This window comes from Vanessa tameamea, chromosome 3 (genome assembly GCF_037043105.1).
Source record: "Vanessa tameamea isolate UH-Manoa-2023 chromosome 3, ilVanTame1 primary haplotype, whole genome shotgun sequence".
Taxonomy (NCBI): domain Eukaryota; kingdom Metazoa; phylum Arthropoda; class Insecta; order Lepidoptera; family Nymphalidae; genus Vanessa; species Vanessa tameamea.
Window position 1 is genome coordinate 6,444,598 of NC_087311.1, and position 20,082 is coordinate 6,464,679.

The 20,082-nt window shown below is 29.3% G+C and overlaps 2 protein-coding genes across 3 annotated transcripts; one reads left to right on the forward strand and one right to left on the reverse strand.

Annotated features, from left to right (window-relative positions):
* The first annotated feature begins 2,579 nt into the window (after nucleotides 1-2,579).
* LOC135194179 (probable serine/threonine-protein kinase clkA) lies at nucleotides 2,580-9,399 on the forward strand. 2 transcript variants are annotated; one of them, XM_064219207.1, is made up of 3 exons: nucleotides 4,108-4,269; nucleotides 7,099-7,144; nucleotides 8,309-9,399. In XM_064219207.1, exons 1-3 carry the CDS (start codon nucleotides 4,187-4,189, stop codon nucleotides 9,272-9,274), a joined length of 1,095 nt encoding a protein of 364 aa, XP_064075277.1. In that variant the 5' UTR covers nucleotides 4,108-4,186; the 3' UTR covers nucleotides 9,275-9,399. The 2 variants fall into 2 exon arrangements, with proteins under 2 accessions (XP_064075276.1, XP_064075277.1); XM_064219206.1 differs by lacking the exons at nucleotides 4,108-4,269; nucleotides 7,099-7,144 and adding an exon at nucleotides 2,580-3,402.
* A 6,240-nt stretch (nucleotides 9,400-15,639) lies between these two features.
* Nucleotides 15,640-19,581, reverse strand: LOC113397316 (uncharacterized). The gene is made up of 7 exons (XM_064217945.1): nucleotides 19,440-19,581; nucleotides 19,194-19,233; nucleotides 17,779-17,856; nucleotides 17,272-17,388; nucleotides 16,305-16,397; nucleotides 16,110-16,226; nucleotides 15,640-15,846 (listed from the first exon to the last, which is right to left on the reverse strand). The coding sequence occupies exons 1-7, from the start codon at nucleotides 19,514-19,516 to the stop codon at nucleotides 15,811-15,813; spliced, it is 558 nt and encodes a 185-aa protein (XP_064074015.1). The 5' UTR covers nucleotides 19,517-19,581; the 3' UTR covers nucleotides 15,640-15,810.
* Nucleotides 19,582-20,082: the final 501 nt, after the last annotated feature.

The window sequence follows — 20,082 nt, forward strand, 5'->3', positions numbered from 1 at the left end:
TCATCCAAAATATATATTATGACTCTGTGAAAATTATTAATGCTATCTAATATATTTAAGTAATGAAAAAAAACGAAAATAATCTAAACCTCTTCGTAACATAAATCTAAAAATACCAAAACTACGAAATATAATTAAATACGAACATTACTGGATTTTTATATTGTAAGGCTTCGAAAATATTTTTTTCATTAAATTTAATATAATAATTTATGAAATATTACACCTAGAAACAGACACAAACAGGTATTTTTTGAAAACACAAAATTGAGATTTGATATCATCAGGAAATTGTCAAAATATTCGATAGCAAGAATAAGATCCATTATGATAATTTTATGTTCTCGATATGAATAATATTAACTTCTTTAGAAAAAGAATAAAATCACTGCGTTTATAAAACAAAGAAATGATTCCGAACATTCCACCAAAACAAAAACTCCTACACCCAGCTCCTAGTAATTAAAGGGCCCTCTACCACTCAAATACCCAACACGACTGGTCACCGTGGGGGAGAAGAAAGAAATAGATTTTTCTCTTGACTACAACCCTTCAACATAACAACAAGACGTTTTAAAGAACAAGAAAAATGAAATTAATCTCCTCATCGGCACATACAATGTAATATATAGCAGGAGACAAATGGCAATCAAAGGCGGAAAATAGAAAACAATGGACAAAGTGGGAGGCCTTTACCCGCAGGGGGTTTCTCATCTCATAAATGTAAAAAAAAAAAAATTATAATAAATAATTAATTAAAAATATAACATACATACAAATACTGTAAAAAAAATAATATATGTATATATATATATATATTACTGTGATGGAAAATGAGAAAATAAAAAGTCTTATTTATATTTTATTTATTTATATTATAAATGCAAATGGAACTCTGTCTGGCGGTTCCTCTTTCACGGCCGACCACTGAACCGAATTTGATGAATTTGGTATGAAGCAAGCTCGAACTCCAAGGAAGGACATAGGCATCGCCTACCAGCTGATGACCAACTCCAAAAGCATGAGCGAGTCCGCGGGCGACAATTTGGATATATCTAATATAAATACATACCTTACCTTTTTAGACTAATATCGAAATTAAGCCATGTTACATGCAGTTTTCCTCATATTTAAAAACGTTGTTTATATGTGTTACAGTTTTATTTTAAACTAAATACATATTAACAACATACTGCGAGACTAAAAAAATGCGTACTCAAAAAGCATTTTTTTTTCGCATAATTTTCGCCAAATATTTATTGACTCTCAGTGGAGTAGTCTGACCAAGTGTAAAGTCAATACATAGCTACCACAAAACAACTTTTAACCGATCTAACATACCGTAGCTTATTTTCATAAAGTGAGTCAGTAATGTAAAGACAGGTGGACGATATACCGCTTAATAATTAAAATAGTGTCTTCTTAAATTTATTAAATAATAATTACAAAAGTTACGATAATGTCATATTATACAATTCTCATAATTTTATGTTCATTTTTACATAGCTGTGTTACCTCGGATAATATTATAAAAGAAGGTAAACTAAATTTTCATTATTTTAATTAATTAATCCATGTATTATTTAAAAAAGTTTTTTTTTTATTTTCGATGAGTAATGAGTCGATTTTTTTTAATTCTATGTAAATGTGGTGACTATTGAATTATCTAATTTAATTTAATTGTTGTTTTTTTGGCAAATTACTTGAACGTTAACATACGTACGTAACGTAAACGACCTGACTTATGAGCGTTGATAAGCGAATATTTTGTTAAGCATCATATTCTTTCTTTCTGTCACCGTGGATTTGACTTTCGAAAGAATTGTTTAACTAATTTCTCCTAATTTATGGGTAATGCTGTATATTATACAAAAAGTTACAAGTATAACACCTCGCGTTATTTACATAAGAATTATTAACATGGCCTTAACGACATACAAATAACAATAAAAATAGTTACTGCATAAAATATCATGACCGCGTGGAACGTTGACAATAACATCATTTCGCAGCCGTTGAAACGCAATTCCGAGCCTATGGGCCAAGAACGACCAGCCCTCTTTTCAGCAGTCGAGGCAATAAGGCGAGGTGTTATACTTTTAATGAAGCCTTTTGCTCTACTACTCCCAGGTCCAAGTTTTTCAACAGCAGATGGGATATATTCTGTGTGAAAATTTCCCTTGAACATTAATAACAATCAATCTTAATATAAATTACATTATCAATCTTATAACATATAACTATATAATATCAAGTCAATTAGGTTTTCCCATTATGTCAATAGTGAACTATAATAAACTGTTCAAGAATAAGCCCTGATAATTATTTCAATAAATATACAATGATAAAATATTTTTATTATATTTATCAAATAAGATACTCTTACTTCCTACTTACTACAGATAAACTTATGGAATGTGCTCATTCCAGGTAGAAAAGCAGAGAATCGTAGCTATGATTATATTATAAGCGGGGCTAATTTACCAACAAATAACAAATTCGATGGAATTATAGGATGTTTAATGAAACACACAAAATCGAATCCCACAATTGCACCAAAAGACATATATATGATAAATGACATTTTACGCACCCGCAATAAACGAGATACTCGTAATAGAAATGTTAACTATGGCAGTTTTTACGATGAATATCCTCGATATGAAGGTCTCGAAAATAAAAGACCTTGGCATTTTTACCGTACACCACCTCATGAAAGGCCAAATTATTACGAAGCAACTAACATTAATAGAGAAATTGAATCATATGCAAGACCGTTACGGAAAGAACCTTATGAAAGACGTTCATACGACGACAGTGTCTCTCATCATATTGAAACTCGTTCTTCTCAATTAGACAGTACATGGCATGATAGACAAGCGAAACCTTGGCCGCCGCCTCGGGATGGCCCTCCATATCATGAACCACCTCCTCCTAATAGAGAATCGTTTTGGCAAGATGTTCCTCCACCACCTCCTTTCGAAAGACCATTCCATCATATAGACCCTCCTCCATATGAACCTCCTCCACATAGGAGTCCTCCACCTCATCCACCTCCACAAGGACCTCCACAAAATCGACGATCACCACTATCAGAAAGACAGTTTCAACCTGAAGTTCCTCCACCAATTTGGGAAACTCCAAATAATTGGAAACCGCCTCCTCGTGATAGAAATGATTCTTCTTACCGGGATTCTAATTCTGAAATAGATTCGAATGAAAATCAAGAAAATACGACTTCCTCTGATATAAATAGCTCTAATGCTATGGATAAAATTAGTAATAATCAGGATATGGCGTTTGAAAAAAATTATCAGAATAGCAAACAAAGCACGAGATCATATATTCACTTGTTTCAAGTCCAGCCAGTTACGCCTGAAGAATAGAAGCAATGCTTTCCGAGTTAATACAAACTATTATATATATATATTGTCTATTATATTATAACAGATTATAAGAATCGTCGTAAAACAAATCAAACGTTGAATGAAAATACTTTGCAGATTAAGCGACTTTGTGTTCATAAACATTTCAATATAACTTGTCATCTCATTTCAATACCTTCATAATGCAGCATTTCTGATAATATAGAGATAGCCATAATTTACTAACAACGTTCGCAAATTAATTAAACTAAATTATGGTTCTTATCACTTGGCAAAAATTATCTATACTAATATTATAAACGCGAGAGTGACTGTCTGTTACCTCCCCACGCTTGAACCGCTGAACTGATTCAGATGGAATTTGATATGGAGATAGTTTGAATCCAAAAAAACTCTCTTTATTACCCCTCGAGGGGGTAATATCGGGGTGATGGTTTGTGTAAAGTTTTATAAATTTCGCGCGTCTAAAGCCGCTGGTTCAGCTAGTAACTTGCAAATAAATCTATCTTCAAAGCAAGCAAAGGGTTCTGATTTTAAATTGAAAATTAAAAAAATCTATATATGCATACATACATATATATAGATATATATATTTATATATATCTCAATAAATAAATTATAAAAAGAAAGGTTATCGTCTTTAGGGTTAAGTTTTCCTTTATCATGTGACCTGCAAGTCATTATAGTGACATTATATGTGTATCGTACAAAATATATCAATTATTTTATAGTAAATATCTTTAGTGTTTAAAACAATATAGACGATACGAGTCGAATCATCTTTAATAAAACTTATAATTATGCGTAGAGTTGTATTTGTTTTTATTTGTGTGTTTAATTTTTCCTTAAATCAAGCAAAGACACAAAGCTATGGAGTTCCAAGGTATGTGTTTCAATTGATTTGTATGTAACTCTTATATTGGCATAAGCCTTTGTTTAATATATTTTGCGATAGACTTTAAAATTACAATACAGCCAAAAATGTTTAGTTGACTTCACGCAACGCAAAGTGTTTCATTATGAAATTAAATTAGTAGGATAATATAAAAATAAAATATTAATAAAATTTATATGACTTAATTTTATTGCCTCGTTACTAAAACTTTTCTTAATCTCAGGCTAATCTTAAGCTAACTACAGACTATAATAAATGAGATGATGAACTGCATTGTTTGACGGACAATGAAATATTCTGTAAGGAATAACTGTTCCTCTTTTCTATACCAATTAAACATGAAGCTTATGTCGGGAATACGAATGACAATAGCCCTAGGGGGGAAGAATCGAATCAACAACTCTTATATCAGTAGGCGGCCCGTAATTATTAAGATGTCCAGGCTTCATAATTAAAAGTATTTACTATGTATTCAAATTATATTTAAATATATATTTATATTTGAAAGAATAAATTTGTTTTTTATTTGTTAAATATTTGTTTTTTTTTTAATGTATTATGGTCTTTGTCATACCGCTTCAGCCTATAGTAGTTCCTTTACTTTCAATGTTAGCTGGTAATAATTACTTTTTCTGGGATACTTAAAGAAAGGTAAACAAGCATTTGAATCAAACCTTCAAGAAAATAAATAAAGACCCGAATAGGGATGACAAAGTAGAAGTTAAAAAGAAAACAAATGTTTAAACTTTAAACTATCTAACCTAATCTAACTTGCGACCCTTCAATAGTTCTTTTTAACGACCGGTATAATGCAAAATGCTATGCGCGCAAATATACCTCACTTATACGCTAACTGGAGACATTTTTACATATTTTATAAATATCACTAATGAATGTTTTGATTCCACTATCTTCAGCAGTAAAACACTACGCAGCGCTTATTTTGGCAATAGTATGTACTACCTCTATATTTCGAGCACGGCCCTTGTTATAGACAAAATAAATTGTATTAACTGACAAAGCAAATAGTTACAATACTTTTCAGACAAACACCTGACCACTGACCTACTTATGTTGTGTACGTATGTATTTAACAAAATATACTGACATGTACAATAAATAATTGTTATTACAAATATTTTCCAAAACAAAGTTACAGTGAAATCGCATTCGTTCAATACGAATTCGAACAATAGATATAAATGTATATAAAGTTGTCGTGCTTGTTATTTTTATAATAATACATTTTTCTGCAAAATCGACTATAAACATAGTATTTTCTATAGTGAATGTCGTTGTTTATACAAACAACAAAAGGTAAAAAAAAATCCAAAATTGGTCCAAATTATTACGAATGTATATCATGGAAAAGGGATATTAAAATCAAAATCAAAATATTCTTTATTTGAGTAGTCATGTTACCGTATTGAATTAAAAATAAAACTACCACCGGTTCGGAAAGTATATTCTCCCAAGAAAAACCGGCAAGAAATTCAGTAGTTACTCTTTTCCACTATTTTAGTTACAGAGTATGTCACTAAAGAAGAAATATATTTTTTTATATTTTGCCTAGAAATCAATAAATACTAAGTCCACGCTTTTATTATCTTTTATAAAAATTGTATTGAGTGATTGTTTGTCTTTTTTTTGACATGAGCTTTAAACTTTTTAATATGCCAAGTTAAAAATAACTATGGAATCTTATTATAGAAACGAATACCGTGCCCCAGGAAGGGTGTACTCGTATTAACTTTGCGAATTCGGATACTAGGTATGTGGTAGATTGAATGAACTACAAGTATTTAAAGATATTGATGAATCCGATTTAAACAATGGCAAAGAAACTGCAAAAGCATCTATGTCTATCTTCTCATTACTCGTCTCATAGTTTAACCATTGAATCAAGTTCCAAAACAAATGTTAAATAATGGAATAATCATAAAGAAATTAGATTGGTATAGGACCCATCTTAATTTAAACACACTTAAAACGAACACACACACACTCTAAATCAAAGAACCGTTTCAATACCATGTCGTAAACATAAAACCAAATTTAAGAATACACATCGTCCAAGTAAAGATTAAAAAAAGGACAGAAGGTATTACACGATAGAAATTATTTTTATACCCAACAAAACTCAAGCGTAATCGTGTACAATAACTAATTAATAAATATACCAAAATAAGCCGTTTAATTATTTTTTATAATAATATATATTAGTTGTAAAATATAAGAAAATACAAAAATTATAATGTTGCAATTTCTATTCATACAACGTCTCTTAGGATGTCATACAAGTATATAAAAAGTTTAATTTAATATGGCTGTTGTGAGTTTGATTCGTACCAATACAAATATTTATTTAGATCTGGTTATGAAGGCAGTGTCTCGTTGATTCGTGGTAATGTTTTTTTAATTTAAATCGCCCGTCGTACTAATAATGGGTCAAATATTTATTTATCATAATTAAACACTTATTATGTGAAACATCTATTGAGGCGCGTCGTATTTGAGGCTGAATGGCATGCCGTGATTACAAATGGTACAACTCTGGCTTATGCTATCAAGCTTATCGCCAATCTCTACTCCCTCGTGTGTGAATGGAGAATATACTTGCGGTATATTATTAATTAATTGAAATATATAACGAAATATTTAACGAAACTCAACCTTGTTTTACTTTTTCTGTTGTCATCAATTATAAATTTTTTCATTAACCTTAAATATCCGTTTTTTTTTAATATTGTAAATTTCATCTGTAATTACGAAAAAGTTAAAAACGTGTATTTTTAAGAAAAACTCCTTTATTTACAGATACGGAGAAACCAACTCACGTAAAACATTTACTGACTACACTTCAGTGAGTCATCAATTTATTAATAAAATGCCGGAAATGTTTATCTATAAGTAAATATCTATTAACAAACATTACAAAACTTATGAGTAAATATTTCTCATTAAAATGAGACGTTTATCATATCGTGATAAGATTTCAAAAATATTATATATGTATGTTTTATATGATTATTATTTATCAAAAATGTTTTATATAATCATTTCAACTATTTTAAATCTCATGATTATAATAACATTTAACTTTAAATTTACCTTTCTATTGAAATCTGTTATAATACTGTTAACAAATTAATATTATTTCCTGGTTATATATTATATATTTCATAAGAATAACACTCTATGGCAGATATATATCTCATGTTAAAAAAAAAGAAAATAAATTTAATAAAGAAGCTGTAAATTCAACTTTCGAATAACTTTTATATCTGTATGGACTTTTAAAACAGGATTATAGCTGATTACAATACTTCCTCAATAATTAGATAGATATTGGTTTTCCATATATAACATAACCGTAGATTCTACTGTCTGAATTTTTAGTATATATTTACACCAAGGTTTATAATTTCCACTCCTGCCCTGTTACTTCTTTGTAATAAATGTTTTGTATTCGCTAGATAACCTAGGTTCTAGTTGTTGAGCTTTCAAAATTATGACATTCTTCAAGTTAAGTACTAATGGAGATGTATAATATCGTTGATGTCGGTAGATTTCTGTGATAGTAAAATAATATAAACTGCTTATATGTAATTTAGTTCCAAAATTTTGGAAATTTATTAAGATAATAGTTTCTCGCAAATTGTAGGGCCCAAACTGTGGGACCATTTGTGCCTGCCCGCCTACCCAAGTACCACCCACTCATCATTTATTCTTTATTCTACCGCACGAGGCTATATAACATTGTTGTATTTTGGTTTTTGGGGTAAGTAAGCCAATATAATTTGAGGCACAAAGGACGTAACTTCTTAGTTTCCTAGATCGATAACGCATTAGCGATGTATAGAATGGTTAATATTATTTACAGCGCCAATTTCTGGGCGATGGTGACTGTATCATCAGGTGGTATATTTGCAATACCGCCTACCTATTACAAAAAAAAAAAACTGAGTATAAGTGAAATTATTATTTTCAATATTTTTATTGTTAAAGATACACGTTTCAATTTCAGCCTATTTTCGTCCTGCCAATCCGATTGAAAAGACAAACTTACAATTCTAACTACTCAAACGGAGTTACTGTTCCAAATTATTCTGATGGTTTTCATCATAATGGGTATGTCAATATTGGTAAAATACCTAATAATAGAAACACTAGTACAAATCGCAACCAGCTGCCAGTCAATTCCTATGAAAGTTATCCTAAACCTCAATATGAACCGAACTTAGGTTACCAATTTAACGATAATCCTGTTCAGGGATCCGATAACACGAAACCGGATATATTAATTACACAAAACACTACAAGAACAAGAAATTCTAACAATGTTGGTAACAGATTTGGCAATGACAGGCCTCAAAGATTCGATAACTCTGACACAACTAATTTTAATGGCCAAAACACTAGGAGTGGCTACACAGGCGGATTGAGTGTCGTTAATATTGGAAATGGACAAGGTAAAAAAAACATCGTAGATGTGTATGAAAGACGTAGTGGTAATTCAGATGGTTATTTTCATAACACAGATAATACTCGAAGCACTAGAAGAGGACCAACTATAACCAATATTGGTAACGGAATTGGAAATCGTAACGAAGTTTATATACAAGATAATGTGAGAGTATTAGATCGATCTGTCACAGCAACTAGAAGACCTGCTTATAGAAGAACAACAAATACACAACAAACTAACTACCGACAAAATTGGAATCCACTCAACTCAAATTCAAGAAACAATTTTTATCCAAGTTTTAATAACGATCAGGTACTACGTACGTACACTAGAATTGGCCAAGGCAAAGATAACACAAATTTAGTTTATATAAATGGAGTACCTATACTTTCTAATTCTGGTTTAACTATTAGCGAGACTAACCATAAAGGACAAGGTGAGCAACCATACTATAATACAAATCAACAAATTTACATATCAGAAGATAATTTAAGAGTTTTACCCCATAGACGTTTTAATCAATAATATTTGAATACAGTATTCATATTATGCAGTTACAAGATTAAATTTATGTTTTTTTAATTAACGCCACGTTTTTTTTTAAATCGGTCATATCACCATCAACACAATTATTAAACAAATTACAAATCTCCATTAATGTAAAACTTATATTAAAATTTAATTATATTAATATGAAATTTTATTATTTTCCTACAGTTGTCGAGGTCCAATGTTGAATCATAATCACACGATGCTCCAATTATATTCCATTCAATATGTAATGTATGTACTTTGCAAGATAATACAGTTGTAAATACTTATAAAATATTTCCATGAAATAACTAAAAGAATATACGTTATTAAAATTACATATTTAAAATCTTAAGTATTACATACCACAAACATACTGAGGCGATTAATATCGACATATGACTTAAGAATAAATTATGTAAATAATGATAGTAGATATATTTTGAACACATTACATTTTTATTTTCATAAGATACAATCTTATTTAAATAGAAATAAACGTATTGGTCTTGTAGGCGTGTGAAATGACTGACATGTGACGTTCACGCATTTTTTTTTACATTACTTTAGCAACCTGTAAAGTTCCCACTGCTGGGCTACGGCCTCCTCTCCCTTTGAGGAGAAGGTTTGGAGCATATTCCATCACGCTGCTCCAATGCGTATTGGTGGAATACACATGTGGCAGAATTTCATTGAAATTAGACACATGCATCCTTCACCGCCGAGCACAAGATGAAATATAAACACAAATTAAGCACATGAAAATTCAGTGGTGCCTGCCTGGGTTTGAACCCGAAATCATCGGTTAAGATGCACGCGTTCTAACCACTGAGCCATCTCGGCTCATTCCCCCATTTATGAACTTCCAACGTTGAAGAAAAAATCTTCACTTTTTACTACATTACAAACAAACACCAGAATTGCAAAGAATATTTTATAAAAACTATTAAATATTTTTTCCGACAACTTACAAAAAAGTAGATGTTTACAATTTATCTGCCTGTATGCATATATATTTATTTATGAACCTAAGTTTGCACTTAACATTTTTGTTTAAGAACAGGTTTTTATTATTTTTGCCTTGGGTTTGATATAGGTCAAAGATGGTCCCATTTCAATTTCAATGGGTATTAAATATTATTTGAAGCGTTATTAGTTGGAGAGATGGAAAACGACTAAGAAGACTAGGCAGCGAGTTGTCAATAAAGGTAATATGTAATAAATTAAAAGCATTGAAAATTACTTATAATTTGAGCAATACGCATAAAAGAATATTTTATGGTTGACTTGGTGGTAGGGCTATGAGCTACTTACCCCTGTACCACCCACTCGTCACATATTCTGCCACTAAACAGTACTTACTACACGGCCGTAACATCGCAACTCTCAAGGTTGGTGGCGCATTGGCGATGTAACAACAATCCGTCTTATAATAAATCAATAAAACCTTTAAGGTTAGCATGTACAAAAATGTACCTTCAACATTTTTCATAACTTACAATATAACTAGATTTATTACACACTATAGGCACTTGTAATTCGATTACGTATATAATATTATATTCTCATGTACAATATCTATGGACAGAGGTAATTACTGAACAATTGATCTGTTATTAACTTGTCGGTCTACTAACTATGTACATACCTAAATTTAAATACTAAGTCATCAAATCAATTATATTTATTTCATCAGAAAGGTAGCGAAATTTGAATTGAGTAAAAACAATTCAGCCTTGAGATTGTATATAACAGTATCGGCGTCACTTATTCGACTTAAAATTAGAATACTGTTCATTATTTTTACAAATGAAATTAAAAAAAACGCATGGCCTTGTGATATATTAAATCACTTACTTTATGCTTGAGCGGTATTTAAAATACTAACTTATCTTATCCAACGGAAATGTCAGAAATACTTTCGTCGAATCTTATATAATAACTAATCCTCTTACATCAGCGGTATGTATATAAATAAAATGTAAATGTATGTATATATATAAAATGTAATATTTGAATAATACTGTTATTTATTAATAATGAGTTAATCATCAATACTTACTAATTAAAATAACATTACTGTAGTTTAGTCCTAATAACAAAACAAACAGCCGTTAACGACAACACTACAGTAATAAACAAATGACTTCTAAAAATTAAATTTGAGTATATATTATTAAAGATTTAACTGCATATTAATTTGTGGACAAAAAACATGTATCAAGCATAGAAGTATCAATCTCAACCGTACTGACAAAAGTAATTTATTAAACTTATAGATTAAATTAAAATATCGTTGAGAAATAAAACAATTAATATTAATAAATAAAATTTTATTAACAAATATACATTTACAGCTTAATTAAGATTAAGAAGTTGTGGTTCCATTTGCATATTGAAAAAGCTCTTCCCTATATTAGATTATTGAATTGTATTTTAGTTTTATCACAATATAGTAACAAACATTTTACATTACAAAAATAATCTTGTTCAATATAATTATGTTTATGATTGCTGATATAAAAATTCTTACTCAGACTTATTGAGAAATAAATGACTCAAGTGTTTGATATTTGATATTATCATAAATTAAATCAAATATGTCATTTAGTATCAGATTACATCAGTCATCTAGTATAACTTGTTAACTACTTCGTATATCGTTATAATAATTATGCTTCCCGAGTGGCTTCATCGTTGAAAATTCCTTTAATTTCTTTTTTATTTTCTACCTGTTTAAACAAAAAGGACTACAATTAAAAGTCATAAAACTTATATATATTAAAAATGATTTTAATATTATGATTCATTTTGATAATAATATTAATTTAAATGAATATGTTAAATACATCAAGGATAATATAATTAAACAAGAGGAAATGAAATGAAACAACAAGATGTTAAATAAAAATTGATGTATTTTGTAAATTTACACATTTACACTCAAAATACTATAATTACCAAGGCTTATAATAATAGAAACCTTTATAATTTTTGCCTGCAATTTCCCAGTTGGTCCCTTCGATATCCATCAGGACATTCGAGGTCTGGAATTCTGATGACTTGACTAGATTGAACATTTTTCTGAGTAGTAGTGGCCAAGCGAAGCTTATCGTGAAAATTAAAAACAACACCTGTCTCCCCACTTCCGATCACACACACAATAAATACCGTGACGAGAACAATTTTTACGTCCATCTCAACGAAATGTATTAATTTAACTGCGTCAATTTGATAACAATATTTGTCTTTAACATTCGATCACCACGGGCTCCTACACACTCCATTTATGTCCTTCACTGTTCCATCCTCGCATGTGACTTCAATGTTATTTGGCACCTCTATCATTTTATTGCTCGTCTTATCCTCTGTAACGTTCTTCTGATTACTTTCACCTTTAATCTCACTCAATTTACGTGGATCTGTTTGTGTAAATAGTTTTATAAAATCTTTTACTGGATTTGCAAACAAACTTTTAAAATCTATAACCGAATGAGGTGACGCGTCCACTTGTAGCAACAATTGAAGAATAACATGGAACACAACTATTTGCGTAAGCGGACGCGCCATTTTATAATAATAGATTCAATGGATATCGACCAAACGCTTATCAACCTCAACTTCCAGCAAATGGACTTGTTATGTTATCAAATATTTGTTACTTAATAATTGTACCCAGACTTACATCCGCAATTTTTACTGATTATTTATAAATAATAAAATAGAATAATCTGCAACTAAAATTAATCATTACAATAAAAACATGATTGTTGTAATATTTTAATGACAATCTTTGTACGTATATCATGTATTGACCTGTATATAGTAATAAAACTACATGATTTTTAAGTCATATTTTATGTTTGATTTAATAAAGGAATTTCAAGTAAAATCACATATTTCATAATGAATGAAGTTCAAGCTTTGCAATGGATATATTTTCTTTGTCAGTGAATTAAAATAAAAACATGTCTACAGTCCGGGGTATATAGGTTTATAATAACCGGACACACCTCTTTTTATTATGACTACGGAGTGCTCTCTGTTCATCATTGTAAAATTCTCGTTAGTAAAGCCCGCAATACAGGCTCGCTTCAGCGATTTCATTCGTTCGGGGGGAAGGCGGCTAATTTTCTCGAAATAACTGACCAATTTGATATTTCAAAACCAGTTTTTATTTAAGTATCGCTATGAATATGTCTGACCTATTAATATATCGATTTCTAATAGTTACATAAAAAATATTTTTATATAATATTACGATTATGGTAAAATTCGAAGCATCCTTTGACGTTAATGTTATCTCCGTATGAAAAATTCGGGAAACGCAATACAAGCACGAAAGCTATTTTGTAATTAAAATGCCCATCCCTTAGTAACGTGATGATATTGTTAACCAGAATTCTAATAAGATATTTGATTAAAATTATATAGTAGTTTGAATCAATCGACTCTTCGGCTGAATTTATATTTTTAATTAAATTTTTGGTTACACAATGAACTAAACATTAGATTTATTTCGTAACAGTCTGTGCAAGCAAATATATTAACAAAAACTAAAATTTCAAATAAGCACAATGTAAATTTAAATCTTTTTTAATAGCAATTTGAAGTATTCTTTATATAAAAGTAAATTGCACTATTGTTTAAGGCTTACTTATAATTAATTAATAACACAACGAAGTCCGCGATGTTGCCGAGGGTCGAGTTACAGAAGCGTTGTATACTAACGAAACATTGGAATGATCTTGTGCATATTTACTTATGAATGAAAATGTTTTGATTTCTATAAATGAATACCTCTTGATTACGTTGTATATTTAATAAAACAAAATATGGTCTCCTAAACATAATTATTGAAACATTAAAATTTTTGAGAATATACAACTTATTTTTCTTAATGTGCAAGAACTTTTAACTCAGATTAATAGAAAACGATATTATTTAAATATTAAAACTGTTTTTTGGAATTTGATATTTTGATTAGATGACTTACAATTGACATTCGTTTTAAAGCCTATACACAAGGTTAATGAAGTTTGTAGGCTAAAAACTTACAATTATTGAACAATTTATTTGTTAATACTACGTTTTCATTTCTTTATTACTAAAATTCTTGTTAGCATTATAATAGAAGGAATAACCATTGTTTATGATTAGGTCATATCAATAGTTATTTTTCGTAAACATATTACTTTCTAGGGTTTATATTACAAAGTCTCAAAAAACCGGTTACATAATTCATTCTTTCTTTTTTTCCTGAAAGAGATAGCTGTGCCAGCGAAAAGGACGACAACAGAATTGTACATAATTTTTGTTTGTATTTTCCATTGACTTATATGTATGATATTTTATGTTGAAGATTATTATTTTACAAAAAAGGGTTTTTGTATTTATACTCTCTGCATTTTTACAACACATTTACCTTAATTAGATGTTTTGCTTATGTACAAATTTAGAAAAATATCTATCTACACAGGTACTTGATGTTTACATCAATAAAATTAATAATAATTGAACAGCTTCTATTTATAATTTTATGCAAGTTTATTACAAAAGCTGTATCGCGTCTCCCAACAAAATTTTATAACTTTAAAGGTTAATTCTTTCTGCGTTGCTTTTAAATTTACATTTGACTAACCAAATTGCTAGGTCAACATTTGAAGACAGCGCTTTGAATAATTGCTTCGATGCGTTCACAGTGTATTTTGTAGTAATAAAATCAAATTTTTGATCCATTTTCTGACAAGACTGTAAATTAAGAATATTATTGAGGATTCTTAAACTAATTTGTGTTGGTCATTAGAAAAGCAAACATTTTATTAGCTCTGTATATAATTATATCGTAATGTTAATTATTTGTCTAAATAAATATTTAACTGGCTTTTATTGTGGTCTTTACAGTCCATTACAAATTCGACCTCGCTGTATTCAGCCATATTGCTTTTCAAGATATATTACAACATTTCTTCTCATCTTATTTATTGACGATAGTTTTAAATATTCCATTCAGTAACTGAGCTGGGATCACTTTGAGGCTGCTTGCAATCATTTAAGTAATTATTTTTTTACTTTATTATGACGTCGTTACCAAAAGTTAAGCTAATGAAAGTCAGAGGATCTACATGCCATCTTTGAGGCACCCATGATAATATTGTGACATGGGATAATACAAAAATCCTTCCATATGGCGCCTGAATAGATTTAATTTAACGAAAAATATCTCCATTATCAGTATGCAAAAGTCGAAAGTTTCAGACATAATGAGTAACTCTAAAATATGGTTTTAGATAAATTGTATGAGTAGTATCCTCTAGCTTGTATTTTTTATTTAGGAATATTTACATAAAAATATGACATATGTCTTGGAATGTTTATTTATCATTAACTAGTATACTAAAAGCCTTCACGTGCTACTTATTATCCACAATCTTCCTCGAAATATATTTAAATGGAGTGGCCATTATCCATAATATTTTAAATATTATAAAAAATAATCTTCAATCTTCTAAGACTCTAATTTTGCAGTTTCAATTCTTGTTCTTTAAATGACTTGCCTTTTTGTGCTGTAAATGAAATAAAATAGATTTTTATATTCTTGCTTATAAATAAACGCTATCATCGAAAACGCCTATAAAAAGCATTAAAAACCCGAAATCTTTAATCGAAATAATTGGACATGTATATATATTTATCATATCTTTATAGATAATAAATGGATCATTTTCTTATAACTCTATGTTTTTGGTGACCTACCCCTATAAATCTCAACAACAAGCAACGGCAAGCATTAGATATACATACGTCCAATTGCACGGAAAATACTTACGCGATGACTTGACTTTTTTCTTGAGCCATTACGTTCTTTATCTTTTTCATCTTCATCCGAAGACGACGATGACGATGATGAGGAAGAAGACGAACTCTCTTGCTTCTTTTTTCCATCCTGTCAGATATAACAATCATTTATTGTCTTATGGTTATCTCATATTTTGAAATCATATTTGCGATAAAATGGTCTTACTCCATTACAATCATTGTCTTCATCTTCTGATGATGAAGATGATGATGACGATGAAGATGAGTCATTGCCTTTCTTACTTCCTTTACAATTTCTCTGAAACCAATAAATAAAAAAAAAAAAACATTAGTTGTTTCGAATTCGATAGGTATACAAATAACCATTACTGTGAATTTTTCTTTCAAATTTTTTTTTTTATATACGAATTCAATATAATTTTATTTAATTATTATTATTCTGGTGTAATTATGAAATAGACTTTTTTTTTATTCATTCGTATTTCAAATAGTTTGAAGTAGACGAATATTGAGGTTTGAAATTAGAACAGAGATGTTTTAAAACTACATTTCACTTTTATTCTTGTCTCTTATAGTCTTCGATTTTATTTTAATTATCCTCTACAAAATGTGTATTACGCTCCAACGATTTCATTCGCTCTGGAGCTTGGCGGCTAATTTTCTCGAAATAACTGACCGATTAGATACTTAAAAAAACGTAATGTTTTAAAAGCATTGTTAACATATAAAAGAAATACACCCAACTCATAGAATAATGAACATTTGCTTAAAGTGTTCTTGACATTTTTATATGCATGCATTCATTTTTTTTTACTATTAGTAGGGCTTTTGAAGTTTACAGACAGTTTTATGAATATCCCTGTAAATAATTGTTATATTTACAATGTGTTTTTAATACAAGTAGCTAGCTTGTCTACAAAATCTATGCTATTTAAGCAGTTCTTTTCTTAACGATTCGTAGTGTTTACGTAAATTCTGAGATTCAAAGATTAATTTACCTATATTCTAACTAACGTTATGATTTCGGAAGGGCGTTTGTTTTTAGGTCTTAACTGGTTGATTATGAGATCATCATGAACAAACCCAACCCCTCCCTTAGATGCAGTTACTTAACAGGCGAAGCCGCAGATGGAAAACTAGTTATATAAATATAATAATTAGTATCGACTTACACCATGACTAGATTTTTTTTTAGAACCATTACATTCTTCTTCTTCATTATCTTCCTCTGATGATGATGATGATGATGACGAGGAAGAAGATGAACTGTCTTGTTTCTTTTTTCGGTCCTGATTAAATTGTATTATTATTTATTACAAATACAGTATTTATATGTAATATACTATTTTCTCATTTTAAGAATTTGGTTTATTGAAATCTTACCAGTTCATCTTGATAGAATCAACATTTCGAACTGCTATTAGCTCTACGTTTAATAAAATATTGTGACTAGACGAATCAAAACTACATATATCAGCAGATTCAGGCGCTTCGTCTTTAGTTGATCATCGTTTATTAATCAATAAAAATAAATCATTTAGGTAAATTAAATTTGGGTGGATTCAATTTAAAGACTGTTAAAATTGCTTTGAATTTAGCAGTTAATTTTTAAATTTAATTAGTGTAAACGCGGTTGAAGATGCTGTTATAATTTATTATTTAAAATAAAAGGATCTTACTCCATTCTCCTCCTCTGATGAAGACGATGACGACGACGAAGATGAATCATCACATTTTTTAGTTTCTCTTGAATCACTCTGAAACCAATAGATACATATTTTAACAATTTACAAATGACATAGAAGCTAAATAAAAATTGATTTTGCTTAAAACATACTGACATATATTTTAATAATGAGCTGCGGCTACGACCTCATTCGAAGACTGATTACATTTAAATACGGGGTTTCTATCCCCAAGGATTTTTTTTTTTTCAGTAGTATTAATACACAGAACTGGGGTATACAAATATTTAGATGCAATCAAATTTACCAGGTGATTTAGATCTTCGATACTATTTATTTTAGTTGAGTAATTAAAAAAATATTTTTCAATAAACAATTAACATTTCAACTACTTCTTAACATAAAATACACTACTATTTAAGTTTTTATTAATTACACGGTCTTGTTTCAAAACGCGATTATACTCGCGACCACTGACTTGAGCAATGGTAAAAGCAATAAGCCATAAGGCAAATATTTTATGGAAAAAATCAATGCTAAAAACTCTTTTAGTTTTCAATATTCTTCTTCTATGTTAGTTATGTTAATGAGTTAATGAGGCTTTTTTGAAAAACAGAACCCAATGAAATGAAATAGGGTCTGAATTTTTTTATAGAAGTTCGTCAATTTAAAAGTTAGGCAATTTGCAAAAATCGGTGTTTCTGTTATAAAAAGACCGACGTTACATTGTTTTCCAATGGGATATACCAGACATACGGTCCAGACCAGTCAGACATACCGCTAGTATTATATACAAATATTTGTAAAACATACAATATTATTATATCATTCCTTATTTTATTTGACCAATGGAATCTGGATAATTAACAGAAAGTATTTCCTTTTCCTACGGTAAAAATTCAATTAAAAAATAAAACGAGCTCAAGGCTGAACCAGCTACTTGTACATGAAAACTATTACAACTGTTTATTAATCAAAACCATTTTTTTTTAATAATTTACGTAATGTATAAAACATACACAAACAAAAGTAAAAATAATAGAATTTCATAGGTATTTAAACACAAATGTTAGATAAAAACAAACAATGTGATATTAACAATACAATTTATATATTACTTAATACTGGCAACAATAATACAATCGTTATAATACCATTAATGAATAAGTCTATTTGGATATTAAATTAATATGCAACTCAATAAAAATCAAGCTTTCTAGGTTAGCAATGTATTTAATACTATCGTATATGTTGCTATCCTTTTTAAAGCCACTGGTGAGAAAGAAACAGGAACAACAACAGAATTGGATCAGTGTCTGAGAGTGACAATTTATTATCATACATTTAAATTACAAAAATACGTCACTTAATTTAAGTATTATATTTATTTTATTTAATGAAGTACTTACCTCGTCGCTATCACTTTTGTTGGAGTTATGGCAACTTTTCCTGGAATAGTAACTGAACTTTAATACTAAGATAAATAAATTAATGCAAATGCACTCGTATTAAAATGTATATACGCTTTTTAAGAGTTTTTTATCTCTTTGTATGAATATTGATATTTGTTTTAAATTCAAATATAAAGACATAAAAAAAACTTGAAAGTAAATTTATGAGTACAATGCATTAATTAATGATGCAAAGTATCTTACCTTGAATGACTCGATTTTCCTTGAACAAAAGTTGCAAATGCAAGCAAAGCGATAATAATTATTATTGTTTTATTCATTTTTTCCTTCTAAGCTTCTATCTAGAACGAGACGAGGATTTGAACTGACATGAAATAAGAACTGATAACCTATCCAGATTAATATTGGGATGAAGGCCAGAATAGATAAATATTAGTTGCACAAAACAAACGTAATTTTATTGGGAAAATAACACAAACCGATGACAATAATTTCCAAGACTTGTGTACAATACTAAATAATTACTACATTAACATTATATCTTAACAACGAGAAGGAATATATTTACTTACCAGTAATTATAAAAACTCTTACTAAACTACTTTACTGTTTTAAGCATGTTCTACAATAAATATAAATCATCTACATTACATTTTATTTGTATTCAATAAATTAAAATTATATAAAAAAACCTACGCACTCAATTCCCGCTTTATCGGGATTATTCGATAAATGCTTCGCCGTTAAGAAAACAAGCTCCTTACACGAATAGAAGGGATTTTAATATCCTTAAGTAGTGATGATACTGGTATTCTCTCCTATAAAAGACTTGCAAAGTAATCCACAGACGGCGGCGAGATATCGCGAATCTGCTTGAGTCATCGCA